Source organism: Heloderma suspectum, chromosome 2, assembly GCF_057233095.1.
Source record: "Heloderma suspectum isolate Gila_16-S chromosome 2, 16-S_ref, whole genome shotgun sequence".
Taxonomy (NCBI): domain Eukaryota; kingdom Metazoa; phylum Chordata; class Lepidosauria; order Squamata; family Helodermatidae; genus Heloderma; species Heloderma suspectum.
Window position 1 is genome coordinate 89,280,967 of NC_139459.1, and position 20,241 is coordinate 89,301,207.

The 20,241-nt window shown below is 43.4% G+C and overlaps 1 protein-coding gene across 1 annotated transcript in view; it reads left to right on the forward strand.

The window, feature by feature from the left end:
• CNTNAP4 (contactin associated protein family member 4) overlaps nucleotides 1-20,241 on the forward strand; it is a 333,732-nt gene that overhangs the window by 246,890 nt on the left and 66,601 nt on the right. Inside the window, exons 15-16 of the mRNA XM_084829657.1 lie at nucleotides 3,540-3,696; nucleotides 6,632-6,759. Of these exons, the coding sequence (XP_084685783.1) occupies nucleotides 3,540-3,696; nucleotides 6,632-6,759 (285 nt within the window). The remainder of the gene's footprint in view (nucleotides 1-3,539; nucleotides 3,697-6,631; nucleotides 6,760-20,241) is intronic.

The following is a 20,241-nucleotide window of genomic DNA, read 5'->3' on the forward strand; positions in this document are numbered from 1 at the left end:
TCCCCCATCTTGTAACTGTGCATTTGGTTTCTTTTTCCTAGGTGCAGAACTTAGCATTTGTCCCTATTAAATGTCATTCTGTTGTTTTCTGCCAGCGCTCCAGTCTATCCAGATCACTTTGAATTTTGTTTCTGTCTTCCAAAGTATTAGCTTTCCCTCCCAATTTTGTGTCATCTGCAAATTTGATCAGCATTCCCTGCACCTCCTCCTCCAAGTCATTAATAAAAATGTTGAAGAGCACTGGGCCCAGGACTGAGTCCTGCGGTACCCCACTCGTTACCTCTCCCAGTTTGAGAAGGTCCCGTTGATAAGCACTCTTTGAGTCCGATTCTGTAGCCAACTGTGGATCCACCGGATCGTTGTTTCATCTAGCCCACTTCGAGCTAGTTTGCTCATCAGGATATCATGGGGCACTTTGTCGAAAGCTTTGCTGAAGTCGAGGTATATGATGTCTACAGCATTCCCACGGTCTACAAGGGAGGTTACTTGATCAAAAAATGAGATCAGATTTGTCTGGCAGGACTTGTTTTTGACAAGTCCATGTTGGCTTCAAGTAATCACGGCATTGTTGTCAAGGTGCTTCCAGATGGATTGCTTTATGATCTGCTCCAGAATTTTCCCAGTGATTGATGTCAGACTGACTGGTCTGTAGTTCCCAGGTTCCTCCTTTTTACCCTTTTTGAAGATAGGGACAACATTAGCCCTCCTCCAGTCATCTGGCACTTCCCCCATCCTCCATCATTTCTCAAAGAGAATAGACAGTGGTTCTGAGAGTTCTTCTGCCAGTTCCTTTATGACTCTAGGATGCAGTTCATCTGGCCCTGGAGATTTGAACTCATTCAAAGTAATGAGGTGTTCCTTGACCATATGCCTGTCGATCTCAAGCTGCAATCCTGCCCCTTCAGCCTGTACTTCGCCTTTGCCAGGGGGGTCATAGACCCTCTTTTGGGAGAAGACTGAGCCAAAGTAGGAATTGAGCACCTCTGCCTTTTCTTTGTCATCTGTTATCATTTTGCCATCCTTATTTAATAGCTGAACCACCATTTCTTTCCTCTGCCTTTTACTATGCACATAGCTGAAGAAAGCCTTTTTGTTGTTTTTAACATCCCTTGCTAACCTCAGCTCATTCTCAGCTTTAGCCTTCCTGACGCCATCCCTGCAATTCTGTGCTATCTGCCTGTACTCTTCCTTTGTTACTTGGCCTTCTTTGACAGATGGTCAAAACTTGACAGATTTTACCATCCCTAGTGTTCACATTGCTGGCAAGGAGACTTGACTGGGTTAACTCAGAATGACTGTAAGCCAAAGAATCAGGTTTCATAAATAGAGTGGGGAAGAAGGTTATTATATGTTTCATTTTAAGGAATCACAGAAGAAATATTACTTTGGTCTTTGCCAGAGTTCTTACATTGTTTTAGACTGGCTCGACATTAAAGTCAAGGTAGCACAGCTTGTTAAACTTTTACTGCAGACCTGCATCATCACACAACATAGCTAGTCCAGGTTCTCAGACAAAGAACAATGCTGGCTTGCCTTATCCCCTCCAGAAGACAGTTTACAGCTTTAGTCTATGAACATGCAAGTTGGCTTACATTTTGAAGACTTGGCTTATCCTTCCTTTGGGATCCTTCCTTTTGTGTGTAAACTCCCCAATAATCTAAGAATGCAGACATCCAAAATGCATGCACTGTTTGACAATCCACATTTTCCCCGATATCCAAATAGTTCAATTAAAGCCAGTCCTAGCCCACCTCATTTGCCGATAGTTTACTCAATCAATGCTTACTTGTTCAAGGAGTTAATTTTTATTTCGCTGACATTTTCAGGAAAAGGCACTACATAATATTATATGATATATATTCCTTTCACCAGTTCTTGCTTTTTCATCTGGCAGACAACAAATCTCATAAAGGTTCAAATTTGTATCCTTCCTCATGTAGGCTGTAGAGGTATATGAAAGAAAGGAGAAAATGCTTCAAGATAAGTTTCAGTTATTTATTAGCATGGCTAATAGGTAGGCATGAACTCAGGTGATGAATGTGGTTTTGCCTGTAGCACTAGTTCATGCTTGATTTCAAAGAGGCACAAGGAACCAAAGCCATGATGTCTAAAGATTTTAAATATTTTTCCTAACTCCTCAAGGCTTTCTCCCAACTCATAGAAGAAAATGGCAGAGATCAGGGTGTCCTTCTGAACCACTGGATTATGGCATTTTACATAACGTGATATGTGTCTGTGCGTGTGCACGCGTTTAAAATGAGATCCTACGTAAATTATGCATTTTCTCTGTTTTTTTTCATATTCTTCCCCCCTCCCCTGCTCTCTCTTGGGTAAGTTGCAAAGTCAAAAAACTTGAGACAGCATTCATGAAAATATGCATCTTCTAATGCCCCCCCTCCTCTTGGATTTCTTCTTTTCTTGAAGGCGTGCTGGGCTGGCAGTTGTATAGTATCTGAAAAGAGTCAATATACTGCAAGCTGAAAGCTTGCTAGGGTAGCAGAGGGCTTGTCTAACAGTGAGCTGCAATAAGTACTGACAGTTGTAAGTAAGAAAAGGGGAGGCTTTAAGTTCCAGATTCTTGGTGGGGCGTTGTTGTGGAAAGCTTGAATGCTCCTAGTGAACAAAAGCAGAATCCACCTAAGTGTTGCCGTACTATTTAGTGCATTATTTTCCTCCCATGCCTTGACGTTGGCATTCATTGCAAAGTTAACTTTCTGTCCCTTTTTTTTAAAGATGGGTTATCTTCATGCTTCAGATCCTTAGTAATTACCCTTTTTCTGTATATTTTGTGCATTTGCCACTCTGTTTAGCCAGCAGCTTCTTTCGTTTTAATGTACAGTACTGGAGACTTAGGGAGATGCCTAGCGCTCTCATTTTTACTGTAAACTCTGCTGAGGGCAGAGCTAACTGTGAGAAGTTGCTTCTTGTCACTGGATACATCAGATCGGTTATGAACCACAGTAATTAACATAGTTACATCTTATTTGACTGCAAATATTTTGGTGCATGACCTTAGTGCTGACATTCCCAATTCTCCCAACAACAAACCATTCTAGATGCTTATTACTCTTTATGATTACTCCTTATGATTATAATGCCTATTATGCTTATTACTGCTAATAAGTTATGATTATTACTCTTATTACCAAGATGAGGCCTTTTTCAGATAAGTCTTACTGTTCTCATATCCTCATTAGTAGATCCTTGATCTTTTATTGATCTTTGCTTCACAGAATAAATTACCTGTATTTGGGGGTGAGGGCATCTCTTTTTCATATGCTATCATAAAGGAATTGCATAAGTGTTCTGCTTAAGATAAATGATTTTAATAACATGCCTGACTGATTTAGGGACTACCAGTTCTCTGTTTCCAGAAATGTAAGCAGAAACCTTGTCAGTAAGTTACTGATAATGAACTTGATAATGAAACATTAAAATGAGATATTGGTTAGTGTTTTAAAGAAGGGGGAAATGATCAAATTTCAAAAATTTTCTTGGACATTCCAACAAGCACCAATATTTCCTACCTTGTCTTTTAGATGGAATTCCATTCAGCTGGTGGATTGGAAAAATCAATGAGACACAGACTTATTGGGGAGGTTCCATGCCAGATGTTCAAAAATGTGCTTGTGGAATACAAGGAAGCTGCATTGATACCCAACATGACTGTAACTGCGATGCTGACAGAAATGAATGGTGATTTTTTTCATTTATGTTGTTTGCAGGAAGTTAAAATTGACTATTAAAATAGGTTTCCATGGTTTCTGATAGATGCTACCTATCAGGCAATTATATCAATTTCTTTTTTCAGTGAAATGTTATTTGTGGTGCCTTCAGAATAGCTGAGCCAAAATGTCCCAGAAGACATTCGGAAATCGTTCTTCTCACCCGCCCCCCTTAGAAAAGGGAGCTTATTTTGCAGATTTTTCTCGGAATATTTTCCACCATTGGCTCTGTACAATGTCCAAGAATGATGCTAGGACTGGGGCATTGGGGAGGATGCAGAATGGTGGCCAGACTGCCAGCACAGTTACTACTGCTGTCACTTGCAGTGGTAGCAAAAATACCACAGGCAAAAAGAAAAAAAAAAACTGTGCTACTGCCACTGCTAATGATGAGCCTACCCCTGAGAATCTGTTGGAGCATTTCTCATCCTCCTGGATAAATTTGGTGAAATATCCCCCACACACACACTCCAGTTTCTCTACCCACAAATAGGGTGGAGAATTTCAACATGCCATTTGTATGCAGCACTACAAGGTCAGGATCACCTTGAGTTTTCAGTGGCAGCTTCTTAAAAATAAGGTTCCTAACACCTTACTTAAATTTCAATTGCTATTTTTGAAGGATCTCATCTCTCTTACTGTTATAAACTCAGCAGCTTAACTTGAGCAGCTTTGAAAATTTGTCTTGGTTTTGTTAAAGGTCACTGTTATTGTCATATCACAATTTCCATCTCGTGATGTTTTCTGAGGCAAAGAAAAACCTTGGACTGGTATATCAGAATAAGTTTGGTTAGACACTCAAATAAGCTCTGAAATTATTGTGGTACCAATAGTGGAAATAGCTATCATCAAGGAATATGTGGTATCAGCCATAAGGGCTACATCAGTGGGTCACAGTAACTGGAGTATGGGAGAACTCTGTGAAACCCACATTTGGTTGCTAAAGCAGTTCTATGGCTGCCATCAGTGAAACTACCACAGATCCACACCTCTGGGGGCTTGATGCTCTTTGATGGAATCCCTGTCAGAAATTACACTTGTGTGCTAACTTACATTGCGTCTAAAAATACTTCCCAAAACATACTATGGAAGGAAAGCTGTTGCTTCCCATTTTTGCTACTGCTTCTGAGATGTTGCAACTCCCAACAGTTATGGCTCCTGTCCTGCTGTCTTCTGCCAATGCTCTTTTCTATCATGTAGCTCTGCTCTATTCACTGGGGCTTGGGGAGTCTGTTCTGAGTGAAATAAAATTAACACTGTGATCAGATATACACCTATCCCCCCCCCTGCCAGTTTTTGCATTGAAGGGAACATAAACAAATTCACATTTGTTTTCATACACAATTTCCCCTAACATATGCATTGTGTATGTAATTAACCCTAACATATGCATTCTGTATGCAACTTTCCCATATGATATGCAGTCTAGTACACCATTTTTGATCTGAGGATGGCATCCCAAAATTTAGAGAAGTGCACAATCTGAAGGATAAGTGTATTCTTATCTGCATATTAGACTGGAAAATTGTGAATTAGGTCAGTTCACTTAAACAAAATTCTTCCCCATCCCTAATCATCACCACTGTCACTGTCCTGTGTCAGGCACAAAGATGTACCCTCAATGGATAGTGGGAAGCTGAGCTTCTCCTTGTAATGAAGAACTTGTGGATGGAGAAATTGGGAATTATAAGGCTCAGACAAGATACTGAAATGACGTTACAACATTGGCTAGAGGTCAGAAGGAAATCGGTAGACATAAAAGAAAACAAAGATAGCAAAAGGAGTAAAAAAATCAACTTTTTTGCCTTAAAAGTTTTATAGATTTCTTCAGCCTACCTCTCTTAAAGAACTCAAACACCCATCAAATATAAGATTCTTCCACCCTGATAGTAACTGAGAGAAACATAAACATTGTATTCTCCATTGAAAAATATGAAAAAAAAGCATTGCACATCTTCTTGTTGCTCTCAGATCTCAATAATAATTGCGGTCTTTTTGCCTCACTTCAGTGATCTGTTGCAGACATGGAACAGGGGAGGGTTATCGCTCAGTAGAACACATGCTTTGCATGCTAAAGATCCCAGGTTCAATCTCTGGAATCTCTCCAGGTAGGGATGGAAAAGTCCTGGACAGTCACTGTCTGTATGGGGTTAGATGTATGGAGTTAGATGGACCAATGGCTTGGCTCACCATAAGGCAGCTTCCTATGTGAGCTCTGATTCATTAATCCACAGAACTTGATTAGACAGAACAAGTGTGCAAGGGATACACACATGGATCTGAGCACATCCCAAACTCTGCAACTGACGTTTAATGTCAAATGTCTTTACAATCCTATCTCTCAACAAATTTCCTTCTCCTGGGAAGTGGGCAGTATGTTTTGCTGTTTCAAATGGAGTACTGAAGCCACTCAGTGCGTTCATAAATGGAAATCTAAAACGGGGTCTAACATTTATTTATTTTACTAAATTTATATCCTATGTAAGCTAATGCTTCTCAGTTAAAGACATGGACAGTTTTCTCAGCACATCAGAACTATTTATGGCCAAATTGCCTAACTTGTTTTAACAGGCCAATTAGGTTCCTAATAATGCAGACAATGTCATGCTTACACAAAGCTAGGTGCAATTCCAAATCTAGCTCTGGTGGTTTCATTTTGGCACACAATTTATGTTTTGTGCTGATGAGGAGCACAGGCTCAAAACTGTGCTATAAATAATACATTGCCCTTTAGGGAACAAGTTCCATGTCTTGACTGTGCTGTCCATCTACGTCTGTTCAAAATGCAGCTGTGCACTACATTTAGCGATTATGAAGGCAGTAATGTTCCTTCATGTGAGAGGTATAGAGAGCAGATAGTCGCGTTTGAAGCAGTATTTAAAATGGTGTTTCTTTACCTGCTTTAGGGCTAACGATACAGGACTCCTGTCCTATAAAGACCACCTGCCAGTAACAGAACTTGTCATCACAGATACAGACCGACCCAGTTCTGAAGCAGCTTACAAACTTGGGCCTTTGCTTTGCCAGGGTGACAGTAAGTAATTCTATTCTATGAACATATGTCCCCTGATTTCTGCAACCTGTGGATGTGCAATTCATGTGGGACTTTCAGGGCTTCATTTGATCTGGTGGTTTGTTGGGGCTCAGCACTGAAGCATTCTTTTTGGCTAAAGCCTGAGGTTTTTTTCATGTCTGACACCAAACGTGGTGTTGTTGGGTTGTTTGTTTGTTTGTTTTTGGCATTTCCCATATCAGTCATGTGAATGTAAAAACTACTCTGGATAGAATATACATTTGACAAAAATGGCCACAACATTCACACATGCATGTGCACAAACAGCAGAGGAGGAAGTGCTGATGCAGCCAAGCCTATGCACGTTTACTTAGAAGGGGATCCCTCTGTGTGTTCAGTGGGATCTATTGATAGATTGGTTTTGGTAATCCAAATTCCAGGGCCTAATCTGGAACTGGACTGCAGGATGGGCAATATTAGGAATGTATCTGAGTGTGTGGAGATGTCTAGCAGCTCAGATTCAGAATGGGAAGAGCCAGAACAGAGGGAGGCATCCTCCCTAGTGAGCTCAGATATGGCAAGGCTTTTTCCCAAGACCTTGACACACCAGTGGCTCAGCCTGACTGCCCCCTCCCCCTTTCCTCCACCATGAGAACCCAGGTTTCAGGGGAGGAGGAGGAAAGAGGGGTGTGACTTGAGGGATGCTAGGGTCCATCGCAGAGCAAAGAAAGTGGGAAAAGTTAGAGGCGGAGCTCAGACACTCCACCAGGTTGGCCACTCATGGAAGCCTACATAGGAGATATGTAGGCTTCCATCCTAAGGGAGGGGCATCCCTGTGAAACAAGTCTGGCCGAGAGAAGTTCTTGTCCAGACTGTTGGAAACTTCTCCAACTTCTACTTTGGTACCTCTATTGATATTCATAGATGTGTAGATGAGCTATTTCATTGCAGTCTGAGAGTTTCCTAGAATCTGCATGTGTAAGGAAGCTAGTCATTAACTAATTAAGTAGTGTTAGCCTGAAGCCTTGTTTCCTAGAGTGTGTTGATTGTGAAGGGGGAGGGAGGATGAAGGAACATGACAGCCAAATGGATAAAGAGCTAGTGTCCTAATACAGACTGGGGGCCACACACTTACGTTTGAGTAAAGGCAAGGAAAGACATAGCTGCTAGCTACATTGTTAAAGTAGTGTGTGATTTGACCCTAAATGTACAGCATGGGTAGGGGGGGCACTTTCAGCCTAAGGGCCAAATGAAATTTGGGAGAAGCTCTCAGGAGCCACATTCCAGTGGTGTGTGGGATCAAAGGCAAAAGAGGTAGGGCCCAAAATACCAGCATCTTTTAGCTTCAAGCTCTTACTGCAAGTAACTCAGCCTTAGGAAAAGCATTTCAACCTTTAAGAATGGGGAAAACACCGCCCCAAAGCCAGGAAACCACCAAACAAATAGTGTTTGGAGGAAAGGGCTGGGGCAGCTGAAGGGGGCACGGAGCCCTGGGGAACTCCAGGGGGCTGGATTGGGGCCTGAAAAGGGTCATATTTGGCCCCCAGGCCTGATGTTCCTAATCCCCGATGAAAAGCAACAGAAGAGAACTTTGACCCAGTTGCCATAGTAGCGGGGATATATCCCCTCTACTCCCCCCACCCCAACATCTTGCCCTTATTTTGAACGCTGTTGTGTATAAAATAATTTCAGAAAGCCTTACAGAAGACTCCTGAGCAAACATAGCAGTAATGGGATAAGAGGCGAGGTCCTCTAATGGAGGAGAAACTGGTTAAAGATGAGAAAGCAGAGAGTAGAAATAGTCGGTTCTCCCAGTGCAGGGATACAGTGGATCTGTATCGGGACACGTGCTTTTTAACTTGTTCAGAAACTATCTGGAATTAGGAGGGAACAGTGAGTTACCAACATTTACTGATGACGTTAAATTATTTAGATTAGTAAAACAAAAAGGGGTTGTATGCAGTTCCCAAAGGATCTCTCCAAATCAGCAGAATGGGCATTAAAATGCAACCAATGTAAGCAAGTGTAAAGTGATGCATGTTGGAGGAAAAATCCCAACTTCACATATACAGTGATGGGATCTGAGCTAGTGGTGACTGACCAAGAAAGACATACTGGAGTTATGTTGGCCAGCTTGATGAAAATGTCAACCCAGCGTGTGGCTACTACGAAAAGGGAGATTCCACACTGGGCATAATTAGGAAAGAAATTGAAAGTATAAGTGCCAATATCACACTGCCTTTATACAAACCTATGATGTGGTCACACTTGGAATGCTGTGTACAATTCTGGTCAGTGCACCTCAAATGTGATATTGTAGAGATGGAAAAGGTGCAGATAAGGGCAACCAAAATTATCTACAGGCTGGAACAACTCCTCTATGAGGAAAGGTCACAACTGTTTAACTTATAAAAAAGGTGAGTAAGGGGAGGCATATACGCAGATGATACCACCCTAATTGCAGAAAGCGAAGAGGATCTAAAGTAGGGATGTACGGAAGTCACTTACCTTTCGCGGATTATGTTGATGGTGGGGGGGAGGCGTTCCGTCCCTTCCCCCGGAATCCTGGATGGGGGGGAGGTGCTCCGTTCCTTCCCCCCCCAGAATCCTCCACAGCCGGCTGTGCTCCACGGCAGCTCCGCGGAGCAGCCAGCCAGGCCCAGCCAGGCCAGAGCTGTCCGCAGCCAGATTTGCGGCCACGGAGGGCTCTGGGTAAAACAAAAAACAAAAAAAACCCATGTACGCAAATGGCGGCGGCTACGGCCACTGGCATTTGCATTCCTTAGTTTGGGCCATCTTAGTCTACGTAAATATTTACGTAAACTAAGACGGCCCAAACTAAGGAACACCAATAGCGTCCGCTACGCTATTTGCGTTCCCCTTATTTTCGCCGTCTTAGTCTATATAAATATTTACGTAGACTAAGATGGCCCAAACTAAGGAATGCAAATCGCGGCGACTGTAGCCGCCATTTGCGTACGCCTTTTTTTTTTTTTTTACCCACCCAGATGTTTTAGGCTACGTAAAAACTTATGTAACCTATCACGTCTCTGTAAAAACAAAAAATAAAAACTGCAAATGGCGGCGGTGGCAGCCAGTCGAAAGACCAGCCACCGCTGCCAAAGCTGCCGCTGCCGCCCAGAAGATCCGCCCCAGGTAAGTCTCGTCCCGGGGGGGATCCGCGGGGGGGCGGGGGGGCAGGCCATTCCACCACAGATTTCGGGGGGCCGAATGCACTGGCATTTGGCCTCACCGTGATCCGTGGCAAAATTCTCTGCCATCCCTAATCTAAAGAGCCTCTTGTTGAGGGTGAAAGTGGAGAGTGCAAAAGCTGGGTTGAAACATAACATTAAAAAAACTAAGGTCATGGCATCTGGCCCCATCACTTCCTGGCATATAGAAGGGGAAGAAATGGAAGCAGTGACAGAGTTTATTTTCTTGGGCTCCAAGATCACTGCAGACGGTGACTGTAGCTATGAAATTAACAGACGCTTGCTCCTTGGGAGGAAAGCTATGGCAAACCTAGACAGCATAGTAAGAAGCAGAGACATCACCTTGCCGACAAAGATTCGTATAATCAAAGCGATGGTTTTCCCAGTAGCAACATATGGCTGTGAGAGCTGGACTATATGGAAGGCTGAGCGTCGAAGAATCGATGCTTTTGAACTGTGGTGCTGGAGAAGACTCTTATGAGTCCCCTGGACTGCAAGGAGGTCACATCAGTCAATCCTAAAGGAAATCAACCCTGACTGCTCATTGGAAGGACAGATACTGAAGCTGAAGCTCAAATATTTTGGCCACCTAATGCGAAGAGAAAACTCCCTGGAAAAGACCCTGATGCTGGGAAAGATTGAAGGCAAAAGGAGAAGGGGACGGCAGAGGATGAGATGGCTAGATAGCATCACTGATGCAATGAATATGGACTTGAGCACACCCTGGGAGAGAGCGCAGGACAGGAGGGCCTGGCGTGCTGTGGTCCATGGGGTCATGAAGAGTCGGACACGACTTAACGACTGAACAACAACAACAAGGGGAGACATGATAGAGGTGTACAAAATTATTCATGGTGTGGAGACAGTGGATAGGGGGACATTTTTCTCCTTCTCTCATGGTACTAGAAACCGCATGTTATCGCTCGTGTCCTCCTTGTTGGGCTTCCCCTTTGTGAACAGAGTGCTGTACTAGATGGACCCTCGGTCTGATTCCGCATGGCTCTTCTTATGTTCTTGATTAAAAGGGGAGATATCCCAGGGGATAAATTTGATGAAATGAAATAGTGCTTCAGCTCAGCACTGTTTAGTACATTCTGTTCACACCACCTTTACTCCTAATATACCCTGCATAACGGATTTGAACTGTATCACGTGCAAAGATGTGCAAAGATCCTAACAGTATCATATCTCTTATCATACATAATTCCCATTTTGAGAATATGAACTAATATCATGTGTCCTGTTTATTTCTCTGTTCCACTAAGGGTGTGTGCTCCTATTCCAGTAAGTGTCATGTTTCATTTCTCTTAGCTAATTATACTAGATGGTTCACAAAACAAGTTGCCCGTCCCCTAATATGTCTCAAGCTGCAAATCTGTGCTCACTAACTTCGAAGTGAACTCCATTAAATCCAGTGGGACTTCCTTCAGAGTGAATATGCTTAGGGGTGTGCCATCCATCAACTATTGGGGAACTACTTTTCATTCATTTTACATGAGTTGATTTAATACAAAGCTGTCTACAAATATTCGACTTATTCTCGTTTTCATTTATTGATGACTTTCATTTATATTTGAACGATTTCCAACAAATGTTGTTAAAATATGGAATGTATTTTAGAATGCTAAAGCAAGACAGTTTAGGGCTAAATGGGCAGTCTTCTGTAAAAAACACACAAAACATTTCATAAAGCAGGGGGAAAGTATACAACTGAATTTTATTTTAAGTTCAGTAACATGTTTCTTATATGAGCTTACAGATGCTAGGCAATGTAAAAGCATTTCTTTCCACCATCCTTTTGAACAATGCAGATAGGCAAATAGAGAAGTGGGAGGTACATTACCCAGAACTATTGTCAAACAAAGAAAAATGGATATTGCTGGGCTCATGATCCTGGTTTGAGTGCCCACTAGAGAGATCCTTGCTTCTGTCTGCTGCTACTGCTCTCAAAGACCAAATTATATTACTCCACTAAAAAGAATATATCCTCCTCCTCATACAACACATATTCTTTGTTCTTTTTAACACACATAAATCCTTGCCCCCATAATTGCTCACTAGGACACTGTTCAGAAGGCAGAGTGAAAGTATGTTTACTAATTCTGACCCAAATACCAAAGGCTCCATTAAATCTTTTAGAACGGAAAACCTGTATAATCTCTTGGCTCTAATAACTAAGCTGAAATGTGCGTATATAATAAAAGACCTGTTTAAGAAAAACAGAAAAGCTAAATAGCTCTATAAATAATGTCCTAAAACTTGTTTAAGCAGTGCTATTCTAGTAAAGATAGCTTTGTTATTTAAAGTATATTTTCTCTTCTTTAGTTTAATTTCATTCTAATCTATTCAACCTGGCTCCTAAGATTCTTTAGAGGTGGTTCAAACATTGAGCAGGGAATGTTGTAAGCCTGTCCCACTTCAGTTATGAACATTTTTAATGTGTCTGCATGTCATGTTAATGTGCCTGTATGTCACAATCTCCCTGAATATGCAAAGATAACATAGGGAAAAATTAGGCAAGCAGCCTTCTCCTTCATCTGTTAGTTTTTCTTGTGCAGAGAGATTATGATGTAGGGGAACGTTCAAACATATGACCTCTGACATACATACTTGAGTTGATATAGTTATGTGAGGGCTCTATTGCATCCCTGCCGACCTTTTTTTTTTTAAAAAAAAATGGCTCTAAATGTGAGTTTGAAGTGAAACCTACACATAGCTTGGTATTGTCAGGGTGTCCAGAATCATAGGATATTGAAAAGAATAATATTGATGGCTTCTTCTGTGGTTCCTTCCCCCGGACCATGATGGACCATACTTACTACCCTGAAAATATAATAACGGACCAAATTACTGCATAATAACTTTATAATTATATTATACCTTCTGTTTCGTATGTTGCATTTCAGATTTTTTTTATTTTTTTGAGAGCAGCAAAATATCCATCAGGAAGACGATGAGAAAAAGGAAGGCATCAAGAAATTCATGGTGGGAGGGACCCCAGGTTCCTCTCTCTTTACTGCTTCCAGTTGTTCCAGTGATCACATCAGCTCAGTTGGCTCCTTTTGCCACCAGCTTCTGCCTGCCTATGTTAAGCCCTCCCCAAAACCAACAGCTCCTGCCTGCCTGTGCAAAGCCCTCTTCAAAATGTTGCAGCCTTTCATACAATCTGCTGCTGTTGCTGGGTGAGGCCCCTGACAGTGATAACATTTCTAGGTACGATATCCCAGTTCAGATGTAACAATCTCAGTTTAATAAAGCTGCCATAATTTATTAGGCCAAAAATGAGCATTGTGTCCACAAGGTCCCCTTTACCCTCCCTTGGTCCCCTTGCATGCCAGCTTTGGTGCCTCTATCATGGTTTGTTTAAACCACGGTTTCCCATTTCATCCTCACTGGAAAACAGTGGTTTAATCTCAGCTTAATAAACAGGATATTAAACCATAGAACTGCCAAAGCTGATATGCAAGGGGAGGAAGGGAGGGGCAAGAGCACAGGCAAGATGCTTGTTCTCAAATGATCAAATAAACTTATAACATCCTTTAGAGAAATAAATAATATCCAGCCAACAAAGTTGAAAGTTGAAAAGGTATTGTAAGAGCTTCCTTTCTGTCATGGAAAACATCTGTGATTGATAATAAAACTTAAATTTCCTGGTTCTTTTTTTTTAATATTTAACAATATTATATACATGCCAAGTTCAAGATTTCTTTGTTTTAACTCTTTGGCTCAAAGACCTGTCAATAATATTTTGCCAATTGATCTCCAACTTAAAGACTGAAAATTGTCTCTCTCTAGAAGCTGTGCTGTATGGCGCTATTGATTCACTGCCACCATCATTTTTTTTTTTTTTTATAATCCCCACTGGAGTTTTACACATAAGAAGTTTATGATTAATCACATTACAGTATTTACATTAGCATCCTTGCAAATAAGAAACAAACAAATTTGTGTTATGATTCCAACACTGGAGTGTCATAATGACTTTTTACAGATAGGAGGTTGCAGTGAAAGACTCTTTTGTAATGAATTGGACAGCATTCAAAACCAATAATTTTCCTGGCTTATGTTTTCTTTTGTATCCACTTCTGTTTGCATTGTATTTCTAAATTGTCCAAAAAAATGAGAGTTAATTAATGTTCTTTTTTTACTGAGCCTTTGAAACCATGAAAGCAAATGTTTTGTTGCATATAAATAGCAAATTAGTTCTTATAGGGGTGGATGTGGATGTGGTGCTATTTATAGTAAATTGGTCCTCTTTTCTTGCATTTTTTTGTTTATGGGAAACTGAAGTCTAGCCCTTTCAGATAAGGTCCTTTGTGCAAACATTTTCTTACCGATAACAATGCCAGTGGAAGCCTTAGGGGACCTTCTCATATTTATTTGATACATAGGTCCTTGAGAAGTAAAATCAGAAAACAGTCTTTCCATGCTTGTTTGTTTTAATTGTTTATCTATGGGACTGGGTTTTCTGGAATGAAAAGAATGAAAAGAAAAGAGCCTTGTGTGGCGCAGAGTGGTAGGCGGCAGTACTGCAACCGAAACTCTCCCCACAACCTGAGTTCGATCCCAGCAGAAGCTGGGTCCCAGGTAGCTGGCTCAGGTTGACTCAGCCCTCCATCCTTCCGAGGTCGGTAAAATGAGTACCCAGCTTGCTGGGGGAAAGGTAGTCACAAGTGGGGAAGGCAATGGCAAACCACCCCATTATAGTCTGCCACGAAAACGCCAGTGCAAGTGGCGTCCCTCTAGGGGTCAGTAATGACCCGGTGCTTTCACAGGAGGAACCTTTCCTTTCCTTTCCTTTCCTTTCCTTTCCTTTCCTTTCCTTTCCTTTCCTTTCCTTTCCTTTCCTTTCCTTTCCTTTCCTTTCTGGAATGACCCATATCATGATCTCAAAAGAAGTTCTATGCTACTTTAGTTCAGTACTAAAGTCCAGTACCTATACTACTTTAGTCTACTTATTTTGAGATTGAAATAATTGAGATTGAAATAATTGGGATTGAAATAAACCACCCCAAATCTTTTTTTCTTCTACTTTTGGCAATGCTTTAGTCCAGGGGTAGGCAATATGGTGTCCATGGGCACCAGTGTGTCCCTGGACTCCTTTCTTTGTGCTCTCCCACTTTTTTTTTTAATTAACCCATTTTCTTACCAGGTGCTGGAATTATTTGAAAGCAAAATGTGTATGTGAATTGATGGAGGATAGGTGAATAGGTGTGTGTGCATGTATGGGGTGGGGGAGAGCAAGAGACAGAAAGGGAGAGAGAACATATCTATTGGTGGTGGGCCAGGGTGGAATGAGTTGACAAGAAGATAGGAGTGGAGAGAAAAAAAAGTTTGCCTTCTGTGAAATAGGTTTCTGTTGGTACTGAACACTGTGGGTTCAAAGTAGGGATGGGGGAGAATTTCTCCCCAAAACTTCGGGGGGCCAAGTGCCAATGCATTCGGTCCTCTGAAGGTTGTTCAGGGAGAAATTCTCTGCCCCCCCGCCTCCCCCCCCATGATGGGACTTACCTTTCACGAATGTCGCTCCCAGCGGCGGGTCCCGGCGGCGGTTCAGCAGGTCTTCGTCAGGGGCGGACGAAAAAATAGCGTTGCCCTTATTTTCACCGTAGTCTACGTAAATCTTTACGTAGACTACAGGGACCAAATAAGGAACGCGAATGGCGGCACCCTATGGGGGCCGCCATTTGCATACGCGGTTTTTTTTTTTTTAGTCACCCCTGATAGGCTACGTGACAATTAACATAGCCTATCACAGCTGACTTTGCAGATCTAGCCATTACGTAACCTATCATGGGGCTGCTTTTTTTTTCTTTTGAAGTTCGCGGGCGGGGAGATGGGGCGCTTCTCCCCGGCCTGAATTTCGGCCAGGCGAGGCGGGAAGCCTCCCCCCTGGCCTGAATTTCGGCCAGGCGAGGGGGGAAGCCCCCCCCGGCCTGAACTTCGGGGGGAGAAGCGAAGCACCTCCCCCCCACCGTGAAGCAAGCTGCGAGACCAGGTAAGTGGCTTTCGTACATCCCTAGTTCAAAGGAGTTGTTTAGTGTGTGGGGACTCAGACCCCAGTTTTGCCTTGTACTCAGTCTTTGGGGCAGTTTACTTGTCCTTTGTGACTAGCCACACCTCCCATGGAAGCCATTTTGTGGTGGTGCCCAGCACAGTTTCTCAAATTGAGAAATGTGCCCACAGGTCTGATTAGGTTTCCTTGTTGTTGTTGTTCAGTCGTTAAGTTGTGTCCGACTCTTCGTGATCCCATGGACCATAGCAAGCCAGACCTTCCTGTTAGGGATGTCAGAGAATTCTGCCACGGATCTCAGTGAGGCCAAATGCCAGTGCATTCAGCTCCCCGAAATCTGTGGCGGAACGAAGCCCCTCTGCCCCCCATCCCACGAAATGGGCCCGGAACGGAGTATCTCCCTGCTGCCGTCCACGCTGACTTGTGAATGGCAGCTGCGTCTACGGCCGCCATTCGCTTCTTCCATATAGATGTGATAGGCTACGTAAGTATTTATATATATATATATATCACAGCTAATGCAGGGATGCCATTTGCGTCCCTGCGGAAGCCATGATAGGCTACGTAAGTATTCACGTAGCCTATCATGGCAAAAAAAAAACAGCGATCGCAAATGGCGGTGGCTATGGCGGCTGCCATTTGCGTTCCCTTTTTTTTTTGCTGTTTTAGCCTACTTAAATATTTACGTAGGCTATTACGGCAAAAAACAAAACAAAAAGGGAACGCAAATGGCATAGTGGCCGCCATTTGCGTTCCTTTTTTTTTTTTTTGCTGTAATAGGCTACGTCAATATTTACGTAGGCTAAAACGGCAAAAAAAAGGGAACGCAAATGGCGGCCGCCGTAGCCACCGCCATTTGCGTTCGCTGTTTTGTTTTTGCCGTGATAGGCTACATAAATATTACGTATAAATGGCAGCCGCCATTTGCATCCCTGCAGGCTGCCCAGCAGCTGGATGTCCAGCTGCGGGCGGCCCCGGCCGGCAGTTCTGCGGAATCTCCGCAGAGCGGAGCCGGCACGAGAGAATTTCCGGGGGAGGGACGGAGCGCCTCCCCCCCACTGCGAATGTCACCCTTCGAAAAGGCAAGTGACTTCCATACATCCCTATTTCCTGTCCTCCGCTCTCTCCCGGAGTGTGCTCAAGTTCATATTCATTGCATCAGTGACACTATCTAGCCATCTTATCCTCTGCCGTCACCTTCTCCTTTTGCCTTCAGTCTTTTGCCGTCCCCTTCAGTGGCCAAGATATTTGAGCTTCAGCTTCAGTATCTGTCCTTCCAATGAGCACTCAGGGTTGATTGCCTTTAGGATGGACTGATTTGACCTCCTTGCAGTCCAGGGGACACGTAAGAGTCTTCTCCAGCACCACAGCTCGAAAGCATCAATTCTTCAGCGCTCAGCCTTCCTTATAGTCCAGCTCTCACAGCCATATGTTACTATTGGGAAAACCATAGCTTTGATTATATGAATCTTTGTCGGCAAGGTGATGTCTCTGCTTCTTACTATGCTGTCTAGGTTTACCATAGCTTTCCTCCCAAGGAGCAAGCGTCGTTTAATTTCATGTCTACAGTCACCGTCTATGGTGATCTTGGAGCCCAAGAAAATAAAATTTGTCACTCCTTCCATTTCTTCCCCTTCTATATGCCAGGAAGTGATGGGGCCAGATGCCATGATCTTAGTTTATTTAATGTTGAGTTTCAAACCAGCTTTTGCACTCTCTACTTGCACCCTCAACAGGAGGCTCTTTAGATCCTCTTTGCTTTCTGCCATTAGGGTAGTATCGCCTGCGTATCTGAGGTTGTTGATAATTCTCCCGGCAATCTTAATTCTGACCTGTGATTCATCCAACCCAGCGTTTCTCATGATGTACTCTGCATATAAGTTAAATAAGCAGGGCGACAATATACAGCCTTGTTGTACTCCTTTCCCAATTTTGAACCACTCGGTTGTTCCATGTCTGGTTCTTACTGTTGCTTCTTGACCCTCGTACAGCTTTCTCAGGAGACAGGTAAGGTGGTCTGGTACTTCCATCTCTTTAAGAATTTGTCACAGTTTGTTGTGATTCACAAAATCAAAGGCTTTAGGGTAGTCAATGAAGAGAAATAGATGTTTTTCTGGAATTCTCTTGCTTTCTCCATGATCCAGCGAATGTTGGCGATTTGATCTCTAGTTCCTCTGCCTCTTCGGAACCCAGCTTGTACTTCCGGTAGTTCTCGGTTCACATACTGTTGAAGTGAAGCCTAGCTTGTAGGATTTTGAGCATCACCTTGCTGGTATGTGAAATGAGCGCAATTGTGTGGTAGTTTGAACACTCTTTGGCATTACCCTTCTTTGGAAATGGTATGTAAACTGACCTTTTCCAGTCTTGTGGCCACTGTTGAGTGTTCCAAATGTGTTGGCATATTGAGTGCAGCACTTTAACAGCATCAGCTTTTAGGATTTTAAATAGCTCAGCTGGAATACTGTCATCTCCTCTAGATTTGTTGTTAGTAATGCTTCCTAAGGCCCATTTGACTTCACTCTCTAGGATGTCTGGCTCAAGTTCAGTGACTGCACTATCATGGCTATCAGGGACATTAAGATCTTTCCTGTATAGTTCTTCTATGTATTCTTTCCACCTCTTAATCTCATCTGCTTCTGTTAGGTCCCTGCCTTCTTTGTCCTTTATCATGCCCATTTTTGTACAAAACGTTCCCTTGATATCTCCAATTTTCTTGAAAAGATCTCTAGTCTTTCCCATTCTATTGCTTTCCTCAATTTCTTATTTTCTTTGCATTGTTCATTTAAGAAGGCCTTCTTGTCTCTCCTTGCTATTCCCTGGAAATCTGCATTCAGTTGGGTATATCTTCCGCTTTCTCCCTTGCTTTTCGCTTCCCTTCTTTCCTCAGCTACTTGTAAAGCCTCATCAGACAGCCACTTTGCTTTCTTGCATTTCTTTTTCTTTGGGATGGATTTAGTTGCTGCCTCCTAAATAGGGATGTATGGAAGTCACTTACCTTTTTGAAAGGTGACATTCCCGGTGGGGGGGAAGTGCTCCATCCCTCCCCCCGAAATTCTCTCCAGCCGGCTCCGCTCCACGGAGATTCCACAGAGCCACCAGCCGGGGCCACCGCAGCCAGACATCCAGCCGCTGGGCAGCCTGCAGGGACGCAAATGGTGGCTGCAGTCGCTGCCGCCATTTGTGTCCCTGTATTTTTCTCTGATAGCCTACGTAAATATTTATGTAGGCTGAAACAGCAAAAAAAAAAGGGGGGAATGCAAATGGCGACTACTACACCATTTGCATTTCCCCCCTTTGTTTTTTGCAGTAATAGCGTATGTAAATATTTATGTAGGCTAAAACGGCAAAAAAAAGGGGATGCAAATGGCGGCTGCCGTAGCTGCCGCACGGCCTCCACAGGGACGGAAATGGCATCCCTGCATTAGCTGTGATAGGCGACATAATTATTTATGTAGCCTATCACCGCTATAATGAAGAAGTGAATGGCGGCCGCAGACACGGCTGCCATTCGCAAGCCAGCGCGGACGGCAGCAGGTAAGTGTTCCATTTTGCGTGCCTTTCGTGGGGGGGCGGGGGGCTTCGTTCTGCCACAGATTTCATGGGGCCGAATGCACTGGTATTCGGCCTCGCCAAGATCCATGGCGGAATTCTCTGACATCCTTACTCCTGAATAGGGATGTACGAAAGTCCCTTACCTGAACCCGAAGCTTCATTCGCGGTGGGGGGAGGCGCTCCGTCCCTCCCCCCAAAATTCTGGCCAGGAGGGAGGTGCCCCATCCCTCCCCCCCCAAATTCTGGCCGGGGGGGAGGCGCCCCATCCCTCCCCCCAAAAAATTCTGGCTGGGGGGGCGGCGCCCTGTCCCTCCAGCTGCGAATCCTCCTGTCCTGCTGGGACACAAACAGCGGCGGCCATAGCCGCCGCCGTTTGCGTCCCTGCAGTCAGCCATGATAGGCTATGTAAATGTTTACGTAGCCTATCATGGCTGAGTGAAAAAAACACAAAAACCCGCGTGTACGCAAATGGCAGCACCCATGGGCGCCGCCATTTGCGTTCCTTATTTTGGCACGTGTAGTCTACGTAAACAGCTATTTGTGTTCCCCTTATTTTTGCCATAGTCTACGTAAATGTTTACGTAGACTACATGTGCCAAAATAAGGAACGCAAATGGCGGCGCCCATGGCGCCACCATTTGCGTACGCGTGGTTGTTTTTTTTCCCCACTCAGCCGTGATAGGCTACGTAAACATTTATGTAGACTATCACGGTGTTTTTTAAAAA